The sequence below is a fragment of the Marmota monax genome, unplaced genomic scaffold, assembly GCF_021218885.2.
Source record: "Marmota monax isolate L192 unplaced genomic scaffold, Marmota_monax_Labrador192_F-V1.1 WCK01_AAM20220418_F8-fsc00099, whole genome shotgun sequence".
Classification (NCBI taxonomy): Eukaryota; Metazoa; Chordata; class Mammalia; order Rodentia; family Sciuridae; genus Marmota; species Marmota monax.
The window spans coordinates 4,359,887-4,382,288 of record NW_026692126.1 but is presented as its reverse complement, the minus strand read 5'-3'; the positions used below and the strand labels follow the sequence as shown (position 1 = coordinate 4,382,288).

The following is a 22,402-nucleotide window of genomic DNA, read 5'->3' as shown; positions in this document are numbered from 1 at the left end:
ACATCTGATAATCGTCATTATACTCCTTTTCTCTTTTTGCTGCTACCCCATTTCTTCCTCACCCCTTACTCATTGCTGTCTTCTTTCCCAAGCTCTAGCACAGAGATCTGAACTCAGTCATTACCCCACCAAATTTTTGACTTGTCCAAAATTCGTTTATGATAATATGGAAATGCTTGGTATTGATATAAAGCAGTGGATCCCCAAAACTTTTGGTGTCAGGACACTTTGTGCTCTTGAAAATGATGGACACCAAAGACCTTTAATTTGTGCAAGGCTTTCCGAAATGTTTTTGCAAGCATTGGGAATGGAACCCAGGGCCTCACTCACCTGCTATACCACCAAGCTACACCCCCAGCCTCAATGTGCGTTTGGACCATCAATATTAATGAATTAGGAGTTAAAACAGAGAGATCGTTAAAACCCAAGAATTCACAAGCACACATTCCATCTGCTTTCAGAGTAATGATGTCATTGCATCTCTTGGCCTCTCTATACTCCTGAGAGGTGGAGGGTCAAGAGAGCAAATAACATCTTGGTATAATTGAGAAAATAGTTTTAACCTCTTAGATCCCTGACCACACTTGTCAAACCACTGATTTAAATATTATCACTCTCGTGGCATTATCTACTCTTCCACAGGGGTTAAAATCTGATGCAAACTGGAGAACTAGAACCAACCTTCTCCCACCCCACCACCCCCATACTCCCCAGTACACCCTGGACCTGGTGCATCCTAGGGAAGCGCTCTACCACTGACCTCCATCCCCCAGGCCCCTAAACTGGAATTTTTAGGTCAGCAAGTATGTGGAGTGGTGAGAGAAACCCCTACGGAAATAGAAGCCCTTCTCAGAATCTTAGGATTTTTCTGCCAGTGGTCCTCAGGCTGCTTTTCTGGTGGGGCTGGTAGCCTTGCTAAGGCTGGGGGTAGCTCTGGGAAACAGCATGGATATGTGTCTAAGTCACTAACAAAAGGACCCAGCTTTTCTCTACCTGTCCTTCTCCCCACAATCTGTGCTCACATTCACACCCCCACGCCCCCGTGGAGCACGGTAGAAGTTCCAGAGATCCTGGTCCTATGTGACCTGGTGCCACCCTACCTTGAGTTGCCTTTAAGGGGCAGCAGGTCCCCTAGTATTCATCTCCCTGAAGTCAGGGTCCCTCTGGGCCTGTATGACAGCTATGGTTTATCTCCAATTAGCCCCCAAGACAGTAAGAGAATTAGCAGCGTGGTCATATTCAGACAAAAGCCTGGCGTTGGCACCCTGTTTATGAGCATTTTGCATTGGCTTCTTCTTTTCTTTGTCATTGGATTGAGCTGGAGTTGGGAGCTAGTTCTGACTTTGATGAAAGAACAGTGATGTTCACTAATAAAAGCTGTTATTTATTGAGCCCAAGCCCTGTCTTACACTCTATTTATACAGTAGCTCAATGATACCTCACAACAAGTGGGAACACACAGAGTGGGCATCAGTATTAATTACAATTTGACTGAAGTGGAATAGACTAAGGCTCAGGGAGTTAAATCATGACCAAGTTCACCCAGCTCTTTTGGCCCTGGGTAGAGCTGGGTTTGCATCAGGCTTGAGTCCATAGCTCCTACCCTTGGCCACTGTGGCATGTGGTTCAATGCCATTCCTGTGCCTAAAACTTTAATGCATGAGTGTGTGAGAGATACTTTACTCACACTTCCACACATGGGAAGAGGGCATCTAGCGGCTGCAGTTTTCCGGAGCTTTTTATTCAGTGTCACGTGTGACTGTCAGCCCTGCTGCAAGGTCACCTTGTTAGACACACAGAGTCAACAGTCTTTGACCTGCTGAGTCACAGTGCACATTTTAACAAGGCCTCTGGGTCAATTGTAGGTGTGTTAAAGTTTGAGGAGCATGAATCTCGAATACAGTTGCTTCTCCCTGAACTTTTATGAGAGATTTAAATAAAGCCACTAGTAGGACTTCCTGCTCAGAATTGTTTGGCACCTTTATTATACAAGACCAAAAATACTTCTTAAAATAATATGCTTTAAAACCTGCATCGATGTCATCTATAACTTCAGACATAATATACTAATTCTGCAAGAACTCCTAGTCTCTAAAAACAACATGCTATATTCTGGGGGTGTCATCTTTGAGGTCTGCCTACAGCGTGCTTTATTAAAAAGGAGCAAAGACCTTTAAAGGTCTCCATTCAAGAATGTGGTTTGTGGTGGAGTCTAATTTGTACTACCGGGCAAAGGTCACCTAGAGGAGCTCGTTAATGTACTCACTGTGGGATGAGATCAATCTCCATACTTCACCATATTGATCTGAAAGCTCATTGGCACGTCCCTCCTTGAACCACTCAGCTCACGTGTGAATGGAGATGGATCTCTTTCTGAGCCTGAGCATTCTACCAGGGTGGATGTTTTCTTTTCCTTTCTTACTTTTTTTTTCTTTACTTCTTTTAGTCCTAGAGATCAAACCCAGGGACAGTCTACCACTGAACCACATCCTCAGCCTTGAGGACTACACTGAATTGCTGAGGCTGGCCTCAAACTTGCGACCCTCCTGGCCTCAGCCTCAGGGGTTGCTGGGATCATAGGCATGTGCCACCATGCCCAGGCATGGAGTGGATATTCTCTTGTCCTCGCTTGGGCGTCTCCTCAGGTTCCTGCTGTTAGGATCTTGTAGTTGTTTATCACTTAGAGAAGAGATTTTTAGTAGAAATAGATTGCTTTTTTACTATAACCAGTGTCATTTTTCATCTGTAGTTTATGTAAATCGTGTGTTTTTCAAAATAGGGATTAGATTAATCCACATACAGTCAGATGGCTTTAAAGTGGAACATATTGATGTTACTAAAGCCAAGTTCATGTCTTCATTACAAGGTATCTACTCACTGCTGGCATTAGGACCCAGCATGAACACACACACACACACACACACACACACACACACACACACACACCTTCCCTTTGCCAGAGCTCACTAACATTCCTGTATAGATATGATTGCCCAGTGGCAAAAACCCCAAGGAGGTGGTGGTGGTGTGTTGAATCCAGCTAGAATAATTTAGTGCACTCCTTCCTCGAAGTAATGATCCATGTGAATTCTAGAAATGAGATAGAAACAGGGCAACAAGGCAAACATTTTTCATTTTCAAAAAAAGTACAAATTCCAGATTCAAATTGATCCAAGTCCACTCTGATTCCTCTAACTCTCAGATGCGGTTTCCAAGAGACACTTTGGGTATCGGGGGACAATGGCTCAGGCCCAACCTCGGTATTTCCGTCACTCTGGTGCAGGCCCCTTGGGATGAATTTCCTCTTCACCCTTGAAGCCCTTCTACCCAAGCCCAGTGCTGTGCACGGCCACAAGCAGGGGGCCTGAATCCTGTGGGTTTCTCCTAGGCTTCATTTCCCCTACTTTCCATTTTGCCTGGAGAAAGTGTGTGAAGCCCAAGTTGGAGGCAAATATACCTGGACCAAAATTTGGCAAAATGGCAAAAGAGCCCAGGATCAAATGGAACTATCATTTGCCTAAATATCTTGAGAGGAGAATCTAGTCCATCCTGTCACCCCATAAAATTAATTTGTGGATTTTCAAAATTATGAAGTCAGTGCAACCTTTTATTTCTAGACTGCTTCTCCATCCTGATTTTATTGTACCCAGAAACAACTCATTCCTTCCTCAGTAGGTCCCCATCCTAAGTCATCTTCACAGTTTTGCCCCAAATAAGAAGAATATCTTTAATAAGATTTTATATCCAAATAATCCCAAAGTTCTGTTATTTGGTATCTATGGATTTGTATTTTGTAGTCTGAGAGAGGACCTTCTAATTTATTCCTAAATTGCAAATTTCTTTATATTCAAAATAGATTAGATTACCATTAATGCAATTTACAGGAAAGAAATTGGGACCGTATTGTATTAGCTTTCTGTTGCTATGACAAAATAAATGAGGTCATCAACTTCAAAGGAGCAAAGACTTTTTTTTTTTTGACCCAGTCAGTCACTGTGGGACCTGCGATGAGGTAGTATCTCTTGACAGCAGGAGAGAGCGCCACTTCATGGCCGTCAGGAAGCAAAACAGCCCTGAAGCTTCCACTACCTCCCAGTAGCACCATCAGCTGGGGGCCAAGCCTTTAGCACTTGAGCCTTTGGAGGATACTTAAGATCCCAACCATAGCAATTATAATTAAAAATTAAAAAAAATAAAGATTGTTCTTTATTCCTAAATTCAATTGACAGAATAAAGATTTCTGGGCTAGGATTCAGAACACCTGGATTCCCATCCATTTGCTGGCACCTGAGTCACTTCAGATAAACCACAGGCTGCCCACCCTGAGTATCCTCTTCTGTCAAATGAAATAGTTGGATTAAAGTAGCCACTAGAGCCTTTCAGCGTTGAGCAAAGCACCTACGGTGAACTCTGCATGTAGGATATGTAGGTGTGATTCTGTAGGATATGGGGGTGGGGTCTTCCCGTTCAGGTAATGGGAAGGGATGCCATTCACAGTGCCAGAGAGAGACAGGAAGCTTGCTAAGAATTAGTACTGACACGCAGTGTTTTAAGCATTGGGATGAAATTCCCTGATATATCCTATTGAGAAATGTCATAATGCAAAAATTGTCTGGTTTTCCTGAAAATAAACTTTCTGCACTTTGAGGCCAGATTTTGATTCCTTGGGCTCTGCTCCATTGCCACCCCTTTCTGTGAGTCCATTTCTCTGTATCCCTGAAGGCAGAGACTGACCTACACTTAACACTGGTCCCTGAGTGGGGGCGGGGGGGTTGCACTGTGTGAAGGAACAACTCCTCCCGTGTCTCCCAGGGGAACCTAGCAGAGGAATCCTCCCAGGAGCCTTTGTACCCAGAGAATTCCCATCACTACACTGTCCTTGGGGACCTCTCCTTTACTTCTGCCCTAATTTGAGTTGTATTTTTGGTGAGTGATATTTAGGCCATTGGGTTTTGTTTTGTTTTTTCTCCTTTCTTTGGCCAACTGCCCGATTGAAACAGTCAGCTAAAAAGGACCCAAGGACATTTTAGCCTCTAAACATTTTTTTTTTAAAGGCTGTGAAATGCAGTCTGTGGAGGAAGAAGTTGTGTTAGGTGACTTAAAGCACATAGAACACACCCTGTAGAATATCCCCCACCTTACCTCTTTGTTGTCCACCCTGCCATCCCAAGATGGGTTCACCCATCACCCCAACGTTATGTCCATCTCACAGTGTGCAGTACAGCCAGAACCTTCCTTAATTTAGGACTTCAGATGTCCAGAGGATGGGCCGGCTTCACACCTGCAATTCTCCTATGGCTGGTGGTGTTTTTTTTTTACCCGTTAAGTCTGTGTCTGGAAAATGAGAATTATACGCACAACTTCATCACCTTATTATAAAATCATCGCCATATTCGCAAATGCTCTCTTGACATTCCAAGCCAACCAGCGTAAAATGTGCCATGCTTAGAAGGAATTTGCTTTCATTGCTTGAATATTATCTGCCAGGTCAGACATTCGAGAACATTACTTTAATTACACATAGGAGATTTCTAAACCGGAGGACAGGAAACAGGTAGTGTTCATAAATGAAACAATACCCAGCCAGAGAAAGCACTGGAAAATACTTCACATTAATCAACTTGAAAATATTTCTTATCTAGTTCATCAGCTTATTTACGTTACCTGGAATTTTTTCCTTTGTATTTGGCCTTCTTAGTTATTAGATGTATATAAATGCTGGAGGTAAATTCAGTATTTTTAGGGTGTGTGCCGTGTACTAGTCACTGCGGGGACAAGTTTACAGTCATCTCATTTGGTGAAAACAAGGCTGTGAGAGTAGCTGGGGTCTGGCCCAGTTGAGTTCCTCACCCAAAGTCACATGGTAAATGAGAATGCCCAGGCAAGAGCCTGGGACCTCGCACTCCACAGCCATGTTTCCTTACAGTGGTTGAAAGATGCTACCAGTAATGGTGTGTACGTTCTCTCCATTTGTGGACTGTCTCAATTTATATCTGGAATAAAATAGACCACCAGGAAGTTGTGTTCTAGGGCCCAACTCTCCTGACTCCTCTTAACATTTGCCACATGAAGGGCATTAAAGGAACTCTAAAGCTAAGCATTGTAGCTACCGCGAGGCTGTTGTTGGAGCCTTGAGCCTCGTGTACAGCATCCCCTGGAGCCCTCCTTGACAATCTTACTGACAGGTTTCTCAGGAGTCCTGCCCCAGGAGAAGATGTTTTGCAAGTGACTGTCTTGATTTTTATCTCATGTGTACTCCACAATTCATGTTAGTAGTGGTGCTCCAGCTACAGGGAACCAAACTGTGGCCCATTTCTGACAATGGAAGCAATGCATAGGGTGCTTTATTTGGGGGACTGGCCCTAGTCTTGGTTTTGATTTGTTTCCCTACTTTTCTTTTAGCTTCATTTTTCTTGTATATTTTGTTATTCATCTTATATTACATGTATATATTAACTGCTATAAATTGATTTCAAGTCTAGTTTTTTTTGTTTTTTTTTTTTTTTTGAAGTATGTATTCAATTTCTTTCCTTCTTTTGCTGTGCAGGGTTGAACGCAGGGCCCCAGGTTTATGAGGCAAGCATTCTACCACTGAGCTGCCTACTCAGCCTCATTTTCTAATTATTTCATACAAAGTTTAAGACTTTGTATGCTACTTGGTGCACTAATTAGCTTGCATTAGTGTGTCTGGTTTGTTCAACTCAATCATAAGGTCCTTGAGGATATGGACCAGGTCTTATATTCATTCAAGTCTCCATTACACCCAGCAGTAATATAATTATTGTTGGTGGTGGTGTATCAATAATCTGACAAGATAAATGACTACTAGGTTAACCATGCCCTTATACCCCCCCCCCCCCAAAAAAAGATCTTTTTATATCAGTCCCACAAAATCTGAGGCTGGGTTGGCCATGAAGCTCATCGATATGATAATTTTTATGGTTCTTTACTTTGCAGAATATTGCATTCATGGCATTATCATAGTCAAGCTAACTGAAACATCATGTATGTCAGTGACAGGTCTTAGGGGAAGTGTGGACATAGCTAACCTTCAGTGAATGGAAGAGACCTCCTTTTCTTCCTGTCTCTTTGCATATATTCATGCTTTGACTCTCAAGCAACGGAATGTGATTGATTCCATTAGCCATAAGGAAAAATAGTCTCATTACCTTTTACTGCCCACCATCGTCAGGCGGTAAGAATTATATGTGGGGCTATATGTGGTAACTGAAGAGAAAGAAAATTCTACTAGGATAGCTGTTTGAAAATTTCCATTTGATCTCCCCAAATAGGCTGAAATAGAATTGTAGCTGCATATTCTGAATTTATCAAACCAAAAGATAAATTTTAGTCAGTTTTTTATATTTGTCTTAAAACCATTTTTTAAAGTCTCTTGCTGAAATATCAGTCAATTATAATCTTTTGGTTTGATAAATTCAGAATATGCAGCTATAATTCTATTTGAAAGAAATTGGTTAAATAATATACCTGGTGATATATTTTTCTATATTCACCATTTATATATGCTTTGCAGTCTTTTTTTTAATCTGTAAACCTCAAAGATGTTTCATATATATGTAACCATTTCACATGTATGTAAATACACTCTTCAGCATCCACACATTTTTATATAAAGTAATATCACATTTTACATCTGGGTGAAATTAGTTTTCCCATGTTTATAAACATTCTGAATAAGTAAAACTTCCCCTCTGGAAACATTGAATTTTGAATAAAATTTTTAATAATTTTTGATGAATGCTCTCTACCAAATTACAGACATCCCCGATTTCTTTTTCCTTTTCTATTTTGAGGTGATGGGCATAAAACCGAGGGTCTTGCATACACTAGGCAAGCGCTCTACCACTGAGCTTCATCCCAGCCCTTCCCGACTTCTTACATGGTTTGATGAGCCTGCTGCCAAGAAACCCTTCTGGTCACGAATGTCCTCTTTTGTGCCCTGAGTGTCAGAGTGGTTTCTTTAGGGGTCCTATGGTCTAAGGTTCTGGCATCCTTACTGAGTGATTGTGCATTCAGCTGCTCAAGTAGCGGACTGGTCTGTTTGATTTTCTGTCTACTCCTCCTGCTGACAGCTCTCCTACATTTTCCCAGCTGCTGCTCCTCCTCTACCAGTGAAGAACCAGTGCCTGGTCAAGTAGGGAATCATAATTAGTCCATAATTAGGGTTCATTGTGAATATAAAATCAGTTCATGCATTTAAAGCTTTTATTCTTTCTTTACTCATTATTGTTTTTAAAATGTGTTGACATGAGGCACAGAACCCTCTCTTCTTCTTAGGCTTTAGAAAGCTGCCAATAGTAAACCTGTAGATGGTGCCTGACAGCACTAAGTGTTTCCTAACAGCAGCAATAGCAGCAATAAATCACGAAAAAAACTGCCTACAGAAAATAGGCAATGTTGCCGGGCTCGGTGGCACATGCCTGTAATCCCAGCAGCTCGGGAGGCTGGGGCAGGAAGATTGAGAGTTCAAAGCCAGCCTCAGCAACAGGGAGGCACTAAGCCACTCAGTGGCCCTGTCTCTAAAATAAAATACAAAATAGGGCTGGAGATGTGGCTCAGTGGTCAAGTGCCCCTGAGTTCAATCCCCAGTATCCACCACCACCAAAAAAAAAAAAAGAAAGAAAGAGAAAGAGAAAGAAAGAAAGAAAACAGGCAGTGTTTACTAGAGGATTAGTATGTGATGGGATAGAAAGTTGATATGAGAAAGGAACTTCAACAGAAAGCTTCATCTTATGACTTGGCAGACGTAGAAAAATGCTAATCTTCGCGTGGCACACCAGTGTAAACAGAGCAGATTGCCGCGGTCAGAGGCAACGATCCTCAGCTTCTGGCTATCCCAGATCACCCTTGGCTTGAGGATCAGCAGGCCCATTGATAAATTATTGTTGACATGCGATTGCTTGGGAGCTCTGGTTTGGTGGAGATCTCCAAAGGAAAGTCTAGGGAATACGAAAGAGGTTCATGTCCAAAGGAATAAATGAACAGAGTAGGTAATATTAGTAACTGTGTATATGATGGATCAGAACAAGAGGGAGGAGCATATTGACCATCTCTGGTCAAGTGGGGAAATACCTGGATTTCATTTGTAGTGATTCTGAAGAATCTTCCAATCATTTTCTATTTGTTTGTGTTTTTGTTTGGTTTTGATCCAAAAGCTATTCTAATAGGAACCATTGAGGGGGGAAAATGTTTGATAACCTTTATGGAGGGGACTAGTGTTCTTGACCTAGATGGGAGGGGAAATGAGTGAAAGCCCTAGAGGGGTTGATGGGAATGGAAAAGAAGAGGCAGATACCAAGTAGTTAAACCTCCTGCTCCTGCTTCCATGTCTGAAAAGTTCAGAACCTTGGGGCAGGGAGCAGGGGGACTGGAATGAGACAGACCCTTTGTGGCTCTATGGGAGAAACAGAAAGGAGGCAGGACAGCTCAGTTCCTGACTGAGTTTGGTAGATAGGTTTCTGTATTGTGGAACAAAGCAGCCTGGTTGGAAAGTACTAGAATCACGTCCAGTTCCCTTGGAACAGGGAAGAACTTCTGGTTATAAATCTATTGGGAATTGCAACAATTGACTGGAGAGTTTTATCGTCTGTTAGTTCTCTTGTACCGTATTGTTTTTCGTGCTTGTTTAATCATTGTTAATGTGAAATCATTTTTTTCTTGGACTTTGTAGCAGTTTATTATAGAGGTTTCAGATAATCATCAGTGTTCTTCATAAAAACAGTAAAGGAGTGAAGTAGTAGTGTGTCTGTCTTGCTCAGACTGGCCTCTCATGGAGCATTGAGTTGTTTTCCTGCAGTGCTTGGGGTTGAATCCACCGGTGCTTTACCACGGAGCTACACCCCAACCCCTTTTTTATTTTGAGACAGGGTCTCACTAAGTTGCTGAAGCTTGTGATCCTCTTGCCTTAGCCTGCTACGTTGCTGAGATTACAGGCATGCACCACTGCATCCAGATGTCATTGAGTTTTGTTAAATTGATTTGGATTTGTTTGGGTTTTTGGTTTTTTTTCCCTCTCTTCTCTGTTTCTGAATATACCACTACCAATGTAATCATTATCACAAAAAGAAATGGTGATCTACCTCTGGGATTTTTTTTCCCCTTCTTCTTGCCAGAAAGAGAAATAAATTGAATACCTGGATTTCATTTGTAGTGATTCTGAAGAATCTTCCAATCATTTTTTATTTGTGTTTTTGTTTGATTTTGATCCAAGAGCTATTCTAATAGGAACCATTGAGGAGGGAAAATGTTTGATAAGTAATTCTGCAAGGCAAAGGCCTATCACACCCTCCTCTGACTCTCCCCTGAAGTCTCCCCAAGAAAGAGACTCAGGTAAAATGCTCATGAGTTTCTTGTGCACAAGGGGTTATAAAAAGGTACTCACACCTGTCACCTCTCAAAGGTAGAGATCATATTTTAGTCACCTGTTTCCCTCACTTTTTTTTTTAACACCAAGTTGAATAGTCAGAAATATGAAATGGGTTTATGACCACTTTAACTATCAGACCATTTCAGCAGAATGTTTTCTAATAATATTTTTCTTAAAGCTTAATTACAATGATTCATGATGTCAGTTTTCAAAAACCCCTGCAAGAGGGAAAGTGAAATAGCTGAGTCTCTGGACTGTTCAAAGGTAAAGGGAGGGGAAAACAGAGAGGTTTTGATAAGTTGAATGTGAGACTGAGAAAGATCCACACATTTTTCTTCTCATAATTGTTTGCTAAATCCACTCTTGGTATGAGAAAGCACACATTTCTAATGATTAACGTTCTGGGTTGTGGGAAGTTGTGCCTGATAACAATATGAGACTTGTATTCCTTATGCTCTGGTCTATAATACCAATATAAATAGTTTCTCTGATAAATAACTATGTTTCTGAGATAAGTCCTTCCTTTTATTGCAGCTGATAACCCAGGATTATGTGAGGTAGTATTGCTAACTATTAGTGAGAGGTTTTGATATATAAGGGCATTTGTATCCAGTTGGTCCCCCTCCTGGGTTCCCCAAATGCAACTCCAAATTGCTCATTACCAGTATTAGCATCCAGAGAATTGACTTAGAAGGAGTGGATTATTTTTCCCCCTCTTCCTCTTGGCTTCAATCATTTAAAATATGTTTTCTAAAGAAAAAATATCTTCAAAATTGCCATCACTTCTTATGCAGGGAGAGGGAGCAAGCCAGCCATCATACTTACCTGTCCTTTTATTCATAGCACTGCATAAAAACCATGTCATACAAAAGCCCTGCAAAGCTGCACACTCACCAATTTCAAGATAACATAAAATATCACATAATCAATTATGGAAAATAATGAAATGGAATGTTGGCGTGGAAAACCTCCTCAGAGAGTGCTCAAACAAGGAATCAATTGCTCAAGAGGGGTGTTGAAATTACAATCAGTCAAGAAGTCTTTACCAAGGGCCAGCCGTGGGTGTGAATCTGCAGGGCACGTGTGCGAAGGGTCAAAGTTAAGTTGCTGGTGTGTTCACAGCCATGCACGCATTATCATGCCACAAACACCAAGGGAGGCGCTTGCTTATATGGTGGGCTTGGATATACAGGGAAAAGGTGGAAATGATCCAGTCATTTTTTTCCCTTCATTTAACAAGCATGTATTAAGTGCCTCTTCTCTTGCCAAGCACTAAGGAAGGCACTTTTTGATCTGCAGCTTCAAGGGAAGGCAGACAGATAACCAATTGCAGTACTTTGTGAAAACAGAGAAATCATAGGAAGCCCTCTCTTGGAAACACAGGGAGAAATAAGGACATGAACAGCACAGCATATAAGACAAAAAAGTGAAGTGCTAATTATAGGAAGGAGATGGAGTCCATTTCCTCTGTTCTGGCAATTTCCAAAGAGCAGAACAACTGGGAAACAGGCAGATTGGCAGTGTATCCTCAACATTCTAAAAGGCTGGGAAGCTAAGTTCTTGTAATTTTTTTACATTAGTTGTGGCACTTTGGTACCAGTACTATTTCTGTCACATTATGTATGCAAGATAGGGAATGGGGTTGGGGACGTAAATGAGGAGAGGCCTCCAAAAAACAGGCTTCTCAATGTTCACTAAACTTTTCTTCTTTTCTTCATGGCCCCCAGAGTCTCCTATCTCTTTCGTTTTTCTATCTACAGCACAGGGATAATAAATTTTCTTTCTGTCCTTAACTGGAATCTCCTTTATGCATCCATAAATGGACATTGGAGTCTATATTCTCCACCCATCTGGAAATTCTGTGCAGCATTAACGTGTGGTTATTGTTTCTGGAGAGATAATCTCAAAGTACAGTATTTTGTGCTTCCCTGAAAAGAGCACTAAAGAAATAACCTAAGCTTTATATCACAAGAAGAAAAAAAATGAATGCAACCAAATTGCCATAATAGACTGATAACTTTCAAATAAGAGACTGATAGTGATGAGAAGATAATAAAACTCGGAAGCCAAGTGCACTTCGTTTTTGAACCCACCCTTTAGCATCTGAGAGACAATTCCAGGAATCTGCTCTGGGTGTGATGACATGCGTGTTGCTGGGACACCAGGCCATGGCTTAGTGTCCTGCTGGGGTCACCTGTTGGCAGAGAACAGTTAGGTAGATCCACATAAGCTGCTGCTCAGAGCCTGACCTGGAACAATCCACAGTGCTCCGGAGATGTTCCTCTTAAGAAGGACAGGAACTCCCACGGTCAGCTAAACTGCTCACCAGGGTTTGGGTGCCATCCTCCCCCACAGGAAGAATCACATAAAGGCAGGGACTGTATTTACCTTGTTCACTGTTTTATCCAGGGCCTGGCACTTAGATTCACCCTAAGTGGCTCTCAAATCATCATCATCATCATCATCATCATCATCATCATCATCCACAGGGGTGGATGCATTTTGTGTATCACAGAGCTGCATGATAGCTGCAATACATGCAATTACCTTTTTTTCTTTCGATTTGGAACTATGTGGTCTGTCAGCTGGGAGCCGTTGTTTGTTGGTTCTTCATTTGTGTATCACTGTAGATTTTCACCAAGGGCTCTCTGTTTATTATCTCATCTTCTCGTCATAACAAGACCCACTTTATACATTTTTAACCAAGAAAATAAGGCTTGAGAATTATATGGTTTGGCCAAGCCCTCATAGCTGGAACCTGTAGAGCTGTGGCCTCAAATCCTTGTTTCTCCTCAAAGCCTCGGTGTTCTCCTGAATATGTTCACTGTGTCCTGGTCCAATGGAAGCATAGTTCACCACAAGGTCTGACCACTGCTAATGTATCAGTGGCAACTCTCTGGAGTCCCATTGGATGACAACTTAAAATGAATTTGTTAAAGTGAATTATATTAATTTGACTTCGAAAATTCTAGGACCTCTTGATGTGATTTGGAGACGGCGTATAATTTGAGCAGGAGAAAGAAAATTCTTCAGGCACGCCCCTTTGTCTTTCTTCGACCCCATTTTCCCACCTGAATATTGAATATAATGATACCAGTTCTAACTGGATAATGCAGAAAAACTCTTTAAAAAATTATACAACATGTAAATGTCAGGCTTTGGTGTTTTTTCTTTGATTTTACTTTTTGGTTCTGGAGATTGAACCCAGAGACACTTCACAACTGATCTACATCCCCAGCCCCTTTTTACTTTTTTTAATTTGAGGCAGGGTCTCTTTAAATAGCGTAGGGCCTCATTTAATTTTTGAGGTTGGCCTTTAACTTGTGATCCTCCTCCCTCAGCTATGAAGTTGCTGGGATTACAGAAATGAACCACCATGCCTGGGTTTTATAAATGCTAGGTCAATCAATATCCAAACATGGGCACTGGATTTGGGTGTACAGCAAGGTTTTTGATTGGTATATATTACAACAGGAAGAGTGAACTGTTACAAATAGCCATGGAAATGGATCCGTTTGCTCCCCGTATTGAGACATATATGTGGACTCTACATGAGACAGATGTGTATTTGTGACTGAAGACTACAGTTCCCTGGAGGGCAAGACAAGAGTAAAATGCCCATTATAAGCCAGCATTTTTGATCTTCATGGTGATCCAGATAAAGGAGAAAGTAGTTCTTGACCTGTTTTTTTGGATAAGGAAACAAATTTAGAGAGTTGGTGGGGAAATCATCTAAATCATAACAGCAGATGCAGGTTAACACCAAGAATAGGCGTGTGATGGTTCTGTCCAGGGTCTAGCACAATTAGGACTGTCGGTGAAAACCCGTGAAAAATAGTGGCAGTGTGCTCCTATCTGCGAGAGTCCCGTGGACTGTCATCCTGATTTTTGTTTCTATAAATCCTCTCATTTTGGCAGCTTGCTAATGTTTATATATGATTTCCAGCTCAGTTTAATGTGTCAACCTTTAGATCTGGCTATTTGGGGTCATCTCATGGGGTGTATGAGGACAGTCCCAGGCAACCGTGCCTCTCACAACCACTAGCTCTATTCATGCTAGATGGACCAACCTAATGGAGTACCTCATTGATCACAAGTACTTGGCATAAGTATTTGTTTCCCATCAAGTATTTGTCTAAACAAAAATAAGCATTTTCAGGAGAAGTGATGTAAATTCTGAGCATCAGTACCTTAGTGAATACTGGTGGAGATTTCTTTGCTTATTGTTGTTCTCTTACGTGAAAAATTTATGCAAAAACACAAAGGTAGTAAATAACTGCCCTCCCCCCTTTTTTCTATTACAGGTTGATGACCAAATGAAGCTGCTTCAAAATTGCTGGAGTGAGCTCTTAATCCTCGACCACATTTACCGACAAGTGGTACATGGAAAGGAAGGATCCATTTTCCTGGTTACTGGGCAACAAGTGAGTGTAGAGACCAAAAAAATAAAAATAAAGCGCATCTTTTTATTAAGCATGTTCAGCATGGCAGGAATTTAACTAGATCAGAAGCACTCTTGTGCTTTGAAAGGGAGAGATTGGCTGCCAATAATTTAGAAAAGATGACTTGGTGCACTCAGTTCCTGCTCTGATGATTACAGATAAACTTGTAAAAGCAAACATAATCATAAGCATTCTGCTGCTTCTAGTCTGCAGGGATGGAAAGTTCTGCTTCTAAGGGTCAGAACAATTGCTCAATCAAACTTGGTGATTAGTACTGTTTTTTGTTTTGTTTTGTTTTTTCCTCGAGCTTCTACATTAGCCTACTATACTTGTGTGTTATTTAAAAACCTTATAAATTGTAGAATCCTTACCTTTGTTGGAACAGGTTGATTCGAATGTCATATGTAGTTGAAATATTCGACATAAAGGCCAGTATGGAAAAGGGACAGGAGTTCCAGTTTTCAGGAGCCAGATGTCCAAGAACAATAGAAAGGAAAACATAACCATCAGGCTTTTACCCCTATTCTGAATAGCTATTTTTTCAAGTAAGAAGGAAATATTGAGCCCTTTGCAATGACACACTCCTGTAATCCCAGCTACTCAGGAGGCTGAGGCAGGATAATATCAGGGTCTAGGCCAGTCTGGGCAATTTTTGAGACCCTGTCTCAAAATTAAATGAATAAATAAGTAGGTAAATAAGGGCTGTTCCGTGTCACTCAATGGAAGAGCACTTGCCTAGTATGCACAAGGCCCAGGTTCCATCCCCAGTATTGCAAATAAAATAAAAAGAAAGAATATTTATTGAGCATCCTACTTGGTGCTAGTCACTATTTTGAGGCTTTGACCTGTTTCCTGTCCTTGTGGAATTTTATGCTATAGCAGGGAGAAGCTAATAATTAACAATAAATAATCATGATAAATCGGGAATGTTAGAGTTGAAAGTATTATCAAAGTAAAGACCTCCTACCCTCCCCCCCCCAAAAAAAAAGAAGAAGAAGAAACCAGTAGGTAAGGTGGAATGAACAAGCATCCATGCCATGGGTTGTGATGTTAAACAGAACGATTGTTTCAACCTTATTGAGAAGGTGACATTTGAGGGAACACTTAAAGGAAGAGAGAGGGGCTTGTAGATATCTGGGGAAAGAGGAACTGCCTTAGTGGACCTAATTCCAACTTGATAAAGATATGGGCAAGTCCCTCCAGTCTCTTACCTTCCACTTAGAAACTGATGGATCAATAAAATAAGTCCACGGAACCCTGGTTCCTCCAGCCCGTGGGTATACCTAGGCAGGACAGCAGCGCACCTTTCAGCCATGGTGACTTCAATACTCAGGCACCGTGATCTTTTACATCCCCATAAATGTTTATGTGCTGTGAAACCACAGCAGTGCATATTTGAAAATGAAAGGCTGTCTCCACACCATTTGCTGTATTATTAATAAATCACATGTTCCCAATCAAATTAAAGGCATGCACTACTTCGGTTTTTGCCAATTGGATCAATTCAACCATCTCCCTAGCTATTGGGTCCCCACTTTCTGTGCCTCCCAAGAGAAAAGCTTTCCAGAGAAGAAAATTCTCTGACTCCCTGTGCTTTTGAATGTTTTTGTTTAGCACTTGTGTCTCATGATCCAAGTCTTTGAAGGAAATGTACCCATTTTCAGAGTCTAAACACAAGGTGTGCCTCCCACCTCCTGACCAACTGGGAGCTGCATTAGAAGGACAAGACTCGGCTCACAAAATGTAATTCGATTTCATTTCCTTCAGAGTTTCAAGAAATGAAATGGGTTTCATCCCTGCTCTTTAGAAATATTCCTTATTTCACATTTCATTCTGCCTTAAGTGCTGCCCCTGGTAAAGGTAATTACCATTTAAAAAGTAGAGAAAGTACATGTCTTGCCTTTCTGATTTTCAACACCCAGAAAAATCAAGGGATAAATAAAATCAGAGTCTATAGTCTGTTATTTCTGCCTTGTATTTGGCAATAGATCTGGAGGAAGGGACTCCCTGGCTAAAAAACAGTCTCCCTAGCACCTTTCCCTGCAGCCCACATTTTTCTGCTGCCCTGTTTGAAACATGTCAGAGTCTATCAACGTTCTTCCCTGTGCTTTTTCCTCCAGTCTAAGTGAATAGCCTAATGCTGTTTCATTATAATCACACAGTCTCGTTTTGATGGTTATGGGAAAAAAAAATCTTCTCTTCTGTCATGGAATAGACTGGAAAAGGCAGTTAGAACGTGTCTGGGATTCCTGCAGTGATAGAGTAGAAAACCACAGTGCTATCAAGAAAGACTTTTCTAGAGCACATACCTCATTTAACAGAATGAGAAGAATGCCTCAATTTTTTCCCCCTTTTTTTGGTGCTAAGTATGGAACCCAGGGCCTCGTGCATGATAAACTTAAACTACCACTAAGCTACATCTTCAGTCCCGAGAAAGATATTTGAATTCAGAGTGACAAACGCATATTTATTTTATATCCCTATAGTTCCTCCTATAATATCAAATATGGTAAGTATGTGATAAATATTAACTAATTTCACTAAATGAGGACTATCCTATCTCTAACCTGAATGCTTAAATAAAACAAATTAAGTAGGACTCAAGACCCAGAGTATTCACCCTCCCCATTTTCTACATTTCTCTTGTCCCCTGTCTTCCAACTAGTTCTCATGGATCAGAGACACCAACAATTCTTTCCCAACAATAAATCTCCTTTTCACTATGATAGACCGCTTCCTACCCTTTGGCCCAGAGAGATAGGTGAAATTCCAAGTTTAATTTTCTTAAAATGGTATATATTTCCTAATGGCAAGAGCAGGGAAGCTAGATTTTTGTTAGAATAGCACCAATAACTGTAATAATAAAATATCTTATGTGCACCAATTTTAAGAAGATGGTTTATACAATGATGGAAGGAAGGAAAGGAGTACATAATAAGTGTCAGAGTAAAGTGATATTCTGGAGAAAAAAAGTATTTCAAAAAACATGGAAGAAACTGAAGGAAGGAAATAGAGAACCACATACACCATTGAGTTTGTAGTCTAATCACATGTGAACTATAGTGTATATTTATTGCAGAGTGCTTTTTGGGTATTAAAAAAGTGTGGGGGGCGGGGCTGGGATTGTGGCTCAGTGGTAGAGTGCTCACCTAGCATGCGTGATTCACTGGGTTCATTCCTCAGCACTACATAAAAACAAAATAAAGATATTGTATCCACCTGTAACTAAAACATAAATATTTTTTTAAATGTGTGCATGCATTTGCATGCACACATGTGTGCAGAATACCCATATGCAGCCTGGGATGAAGGCAGAACTCCTGTCCAGAACTTACTAGCTCTGTCCTATTGAGCAAATGCCTTTACTTATTCAAGCTTCATTGTTGTCTCTTGTCCAGTCAGGATTATAATGGTATCTCCATGAGAGAACTGCACTAGGAATCACCGGAAATAGTTTTGTAAAGTGCTGACGTAAAAACTTTAATCAAAACTAGTGTAAGGGTTGGGGGTGGGGCTCAGCAGTAGAGCCCCCACCCAGCATGCAGGGGCCCCTGAGTTTGATCCTCCCTCCACAAGCCTCCCCCCAAAAAGAAAACTAAAACACTAGGCAGACACGAGGCTGACATTTATGAACACAACAATTGTAAGAATAAAATATTATCATCCCCTTTTTTGCAGATAAAGAACTGAGGCCAAGGGAGGTGGAGTAGTTGATTCAAGGTCAAAACACAAATCATAAGAGGGAGAATAGAGATTCAGATCCAGGCAGGCTAGTACCATAGTTTTTGTATGGTTTGGGGTTGTTATTGTTTTTGAGGTGGCAATTTCACCATGTTGCCTTAGATGTCCCCAAACTCCCCAGATCAAGTCATCCTCCTGCCTCAGTCTCCCCAGTAGCTGTGACTACAGATGCACATCACTGTGCCTGGCTTAGAATTTGTATTCCTAACCAACACATCATTATATATATATATATATTTTTTTTTTCAATTCATTGTTGATGGACCTTTATTTTATTCACTTATTTATATGTGATGCTAAGAATCAAACCCAGCACCTCACACATGCTAGGCAAGTGCTCTACCACTGAGCCACAACCCCAGCCCCCATCCCACTTCTTTGGGTCATTCCCAGATGCTACAGAGCTTGCTTTTACCACAGGCCTTTAATTTGGTCTTTGTGAATAACTTTAATGCATAGCAGCCTTTATACACTGAGAGTCATCAGTGGCACTTCCAAGCAAAACAAATTCATCTCCCTTTTATAGAAGCTAAATACATAAACATTTGTGTTCTTTGTTTTGGAGGGTGGTGCTGCAAATACATTGTAATATAGTAAATTTAAATTATCCAGAAGTAACTTTAATGTGATTACTACTTACTATTATAAAATTATTTCAGCATTAAGAAAAATATATTTTTTTCTTTTTTTGGTACTGGGGATTGAACCCAGGGACACTTGACCACTGAGCCACATGCTAGCCCTATTTTTTTGTGTTTTATTTAGAGACAGGCTCTGGCTGAGTTGCATAGGGCCTCACTAAGTGTTAGAGGCTGACTTTGAATACTGTATCCTCCTGCCTCAGCCTCCCAAACTGCTGGGATTATAGGTGTGTGCCACTATGCCAGGCAAAAATATTATTCCTAATGCCACTGCCCTAAAATCATCATTTTTGTTAGAATTCTCATTCAGTGTTAGGAAACTTTGTGTGTGTGTGTGTGTGTGTGTGTGTGTGTGTGTAATAAGAGCTTTCCTTACTTTCTAAAATGAATTAAAATAATCCACCATGGAGACACATTGACCTAGTAGCATGGATTTGTGTGGAGTGTGAACTTTAAAACAATGTAGAAGTCTGTGCCCATGATGTATTGCATCAAGGCCATGACACTGATATCACTGTGGGGGTTGGGGGTGCACAGAATGGCCTTATGCCCATAAAGCATGCAAAATTCCCCTACCAGCAACTTAGCTAACACCCATGGAACAGGTGAGGAAGGAATTTTTTTATTAAAAATATTTCTAGTAGTCTGATAGACAAAGGGAAGTCAAAAGGTGTGAGTGGAGAAAAATTCAACACAGCCCTAGAGTCAAAAGTGATAAGAAATGTGATCCCTCTATCTAATTAATGACTGCAGGGACTGCCCTTTGCCTGGGGCCTGGCACTGTGCACTTTCACAGGTAAGCCCCATGACATGGACTCAGATAAGGTGCATTGAAGTTCAGAGGAGGAAGTACGCAGGGACCAGCCAGCCATTCAAAGTTATCCAGATGATTCAGCTTCTATAAGGAAGCGCCTTGCCCCTAACACCAGGCTGTGAGATTATACTGTCCCCACAAATAAAGGAGAGACAACGAATTGCTGGATAAAACTTTAACTAAACTCATACAACCTTTTCCAGCCTCACCCAGGAGAGAGTACACCCAAATCACTCATTATCAATTTTTAGGTTTGCATATGGAATTTTTCTCCTTTTTTTTCTTTTAAAAAATTTTTTCCCCAGTTTTCTTGTAATGATTACTTCTGGAACAATTGAAAATGTTTATTTTGAGTGTTTTAAGACTAGTGAATAGTAATATTATACACGCCTCAGTCCATGATATCACAGCCAAAAGACTTGCCACAAGGAAATTCCAAACAGCAATTTCATGTCACCTTGAAGCTTGTATGTGATGTCTGTACATGGCTTTAGAGCAACACTCTTAGACAGACTGAGGGATGCAAGTCCCCAGGTGCTCCACAGCCCAATCTTTTGGCTTTTCCCTACTGAAAAAATAATGTGGGGAACTTACCACAGCAGAGGACTGGAGGGGAATGGAGATGTACCTCCATGGTAGAGGGCTTGGCTAGCAGGAGTAAGGCCCTGAGTTTAATCCCCAGAACCCCGATGGGAAGGAAAGACAGAAGGACAGAAGGAGGGCATCGAGGGATTCTCAGGAAGAACTGCTACTTGGAACTTGAAGAAAGAGGCAAATTAGAAAAAGGAGCACAACTTTCCTCCTAAGCGTGGTGACTAGTGAGTTTTCTTGTCGATTGTTGGCAGAATCCAGGTCTCCTGTGTGTATTCAGAACTGAAGTAACTGAAATAGCGCCTCAGAGAGGGTCCAGGACACAACCCCTGGCGCTGAAATGAGGATTCCGTGTTTCCCACTAAGTTTTTTACTTAACCTTAAAGTTTGCTACTATGTTTTAATTGCATTTTTAATCACGCATGTATTTAACTTTATTAGACAAAAAGGAAGCAATGATCATTAGTAATAATCGGCGCTGTCAAATCAACAACCAATACATAGCATTAGCATTTTATGAGACGAATTCCTTCCTATTCAGTATTTTTAAAACACACACACGTAATCGTGTATATGTAACATAAAATAGAATAGTTCAACATGGGGTCAGATTTGAGTATTTGCATATTGTAACTAATTAACAGCCACTGTAACCTCATCCTAAGGGAAATGTCTACTGTTACTATCTTTGATTGTTGTGTATCATATTAAAATGACAGGCATCTTACAACATACAAGTCATCACAATTTTGGAGGTTAGAACTAAAAGCAATTTAGCTAAAACTGTTTCTACCTTCATGATAAATGAAATTTTACTCAACAGGGGCATCGGTTTAGAGTATTTTTTCAATATCTCCCTTGAATTTAATGGCACAAAGATTACATGTAAGAGAGCAATAAATTAATTTTACTAAGTACATAAAAGACAAGGCCAGCTGCTCGTGAAATGAGCACAAACTCTGCATTCAACAATGAAAATATAATTATGTTTGTAATAAAATATAAGGAAGTTGCAGATCTCTGTGCCGTTTCGGGGATAAATCAACCATCCTCCTTCAGAACTGTGCAATTTGATAAATTATCCTTGAAAGAAGTGTTACTGGAGCCCTCATTTAATAAGCATGTTTGAGCTTTCAAATTAGCATGTAAATAAATGTAGGGCAATAAAGTTGTTGGTATGCCAATTGATTTCCTGAGGTCCCTCTCAGTAGAGGTCTCTCACTAAATATATAATCCCAAGAAACAATTTAGATTCCTTTCAGTTATAGTATATTTTCAAGTATGAATTTCTAGTATTTGAATTTAATTATTACAGTTCTGCTGGAACTGTACATGCATCAAAAATGTCATCAACCCATCTTTTTTTTTTTTTTCCCTATAGGGTCCCACCCTGTTACCCATGCTGGCCTTGAATTTTGATACTCCCACCTCAACCTCCCAAGTAACTGGGATTACTGGCATGTTAATCACATCTCAATATAAATTAATTCATATTACATATTTGTACTTTATTTAACATGGTATTCCTGGTTTAGGGCTTAAATAATGATTTCTATTAAAATATACTTTGACCAGGCACATTGACACATGCCATAATCCCAGCTATGCTTGAGGCTGAGGGAGGAGGATCATAAATTGGAGGCCAGCCTGGGCAACATACCAAGACCTTCAAAGCAAAAAGGGCTGAGGATGTAGAGTGGTGGTAGGACACCCTGGGTTCAATCCCTAGCATTGACAAAACAACACCACACACACACACACACACACACACAGCACATTGTATGTG

The 22,402-nt window shown here is 40.7% G+C and overlaps 1 protein-coding gene across 9 annotated transcripts in view; it reads left to right on the top strand.

Moving 5' to 3' along the window:
* The window catches only part of Nr5a2 (nuclear receptor subfamily 5 group A member 2), a 133,886-nt gene that overhangs the window by 62,385 nt on the left and 49,099 nt on the right, over positions 1-22,402 (top strand). For all 9 annotated transcript variants that reach the window (XM_046464678.2, XM_046464654.2, XM_046464664.2 and 6 more), the window contains one exon: positions 14,692-14,811. In XM_046464678.2, coding sequence (XP_046320634.1) covers positions 14,692-14,811 — 120 coding nt within the window. The remainder of the gene's footprint in view (positions 1-14,691; positions 14,812-22,402) is intronic.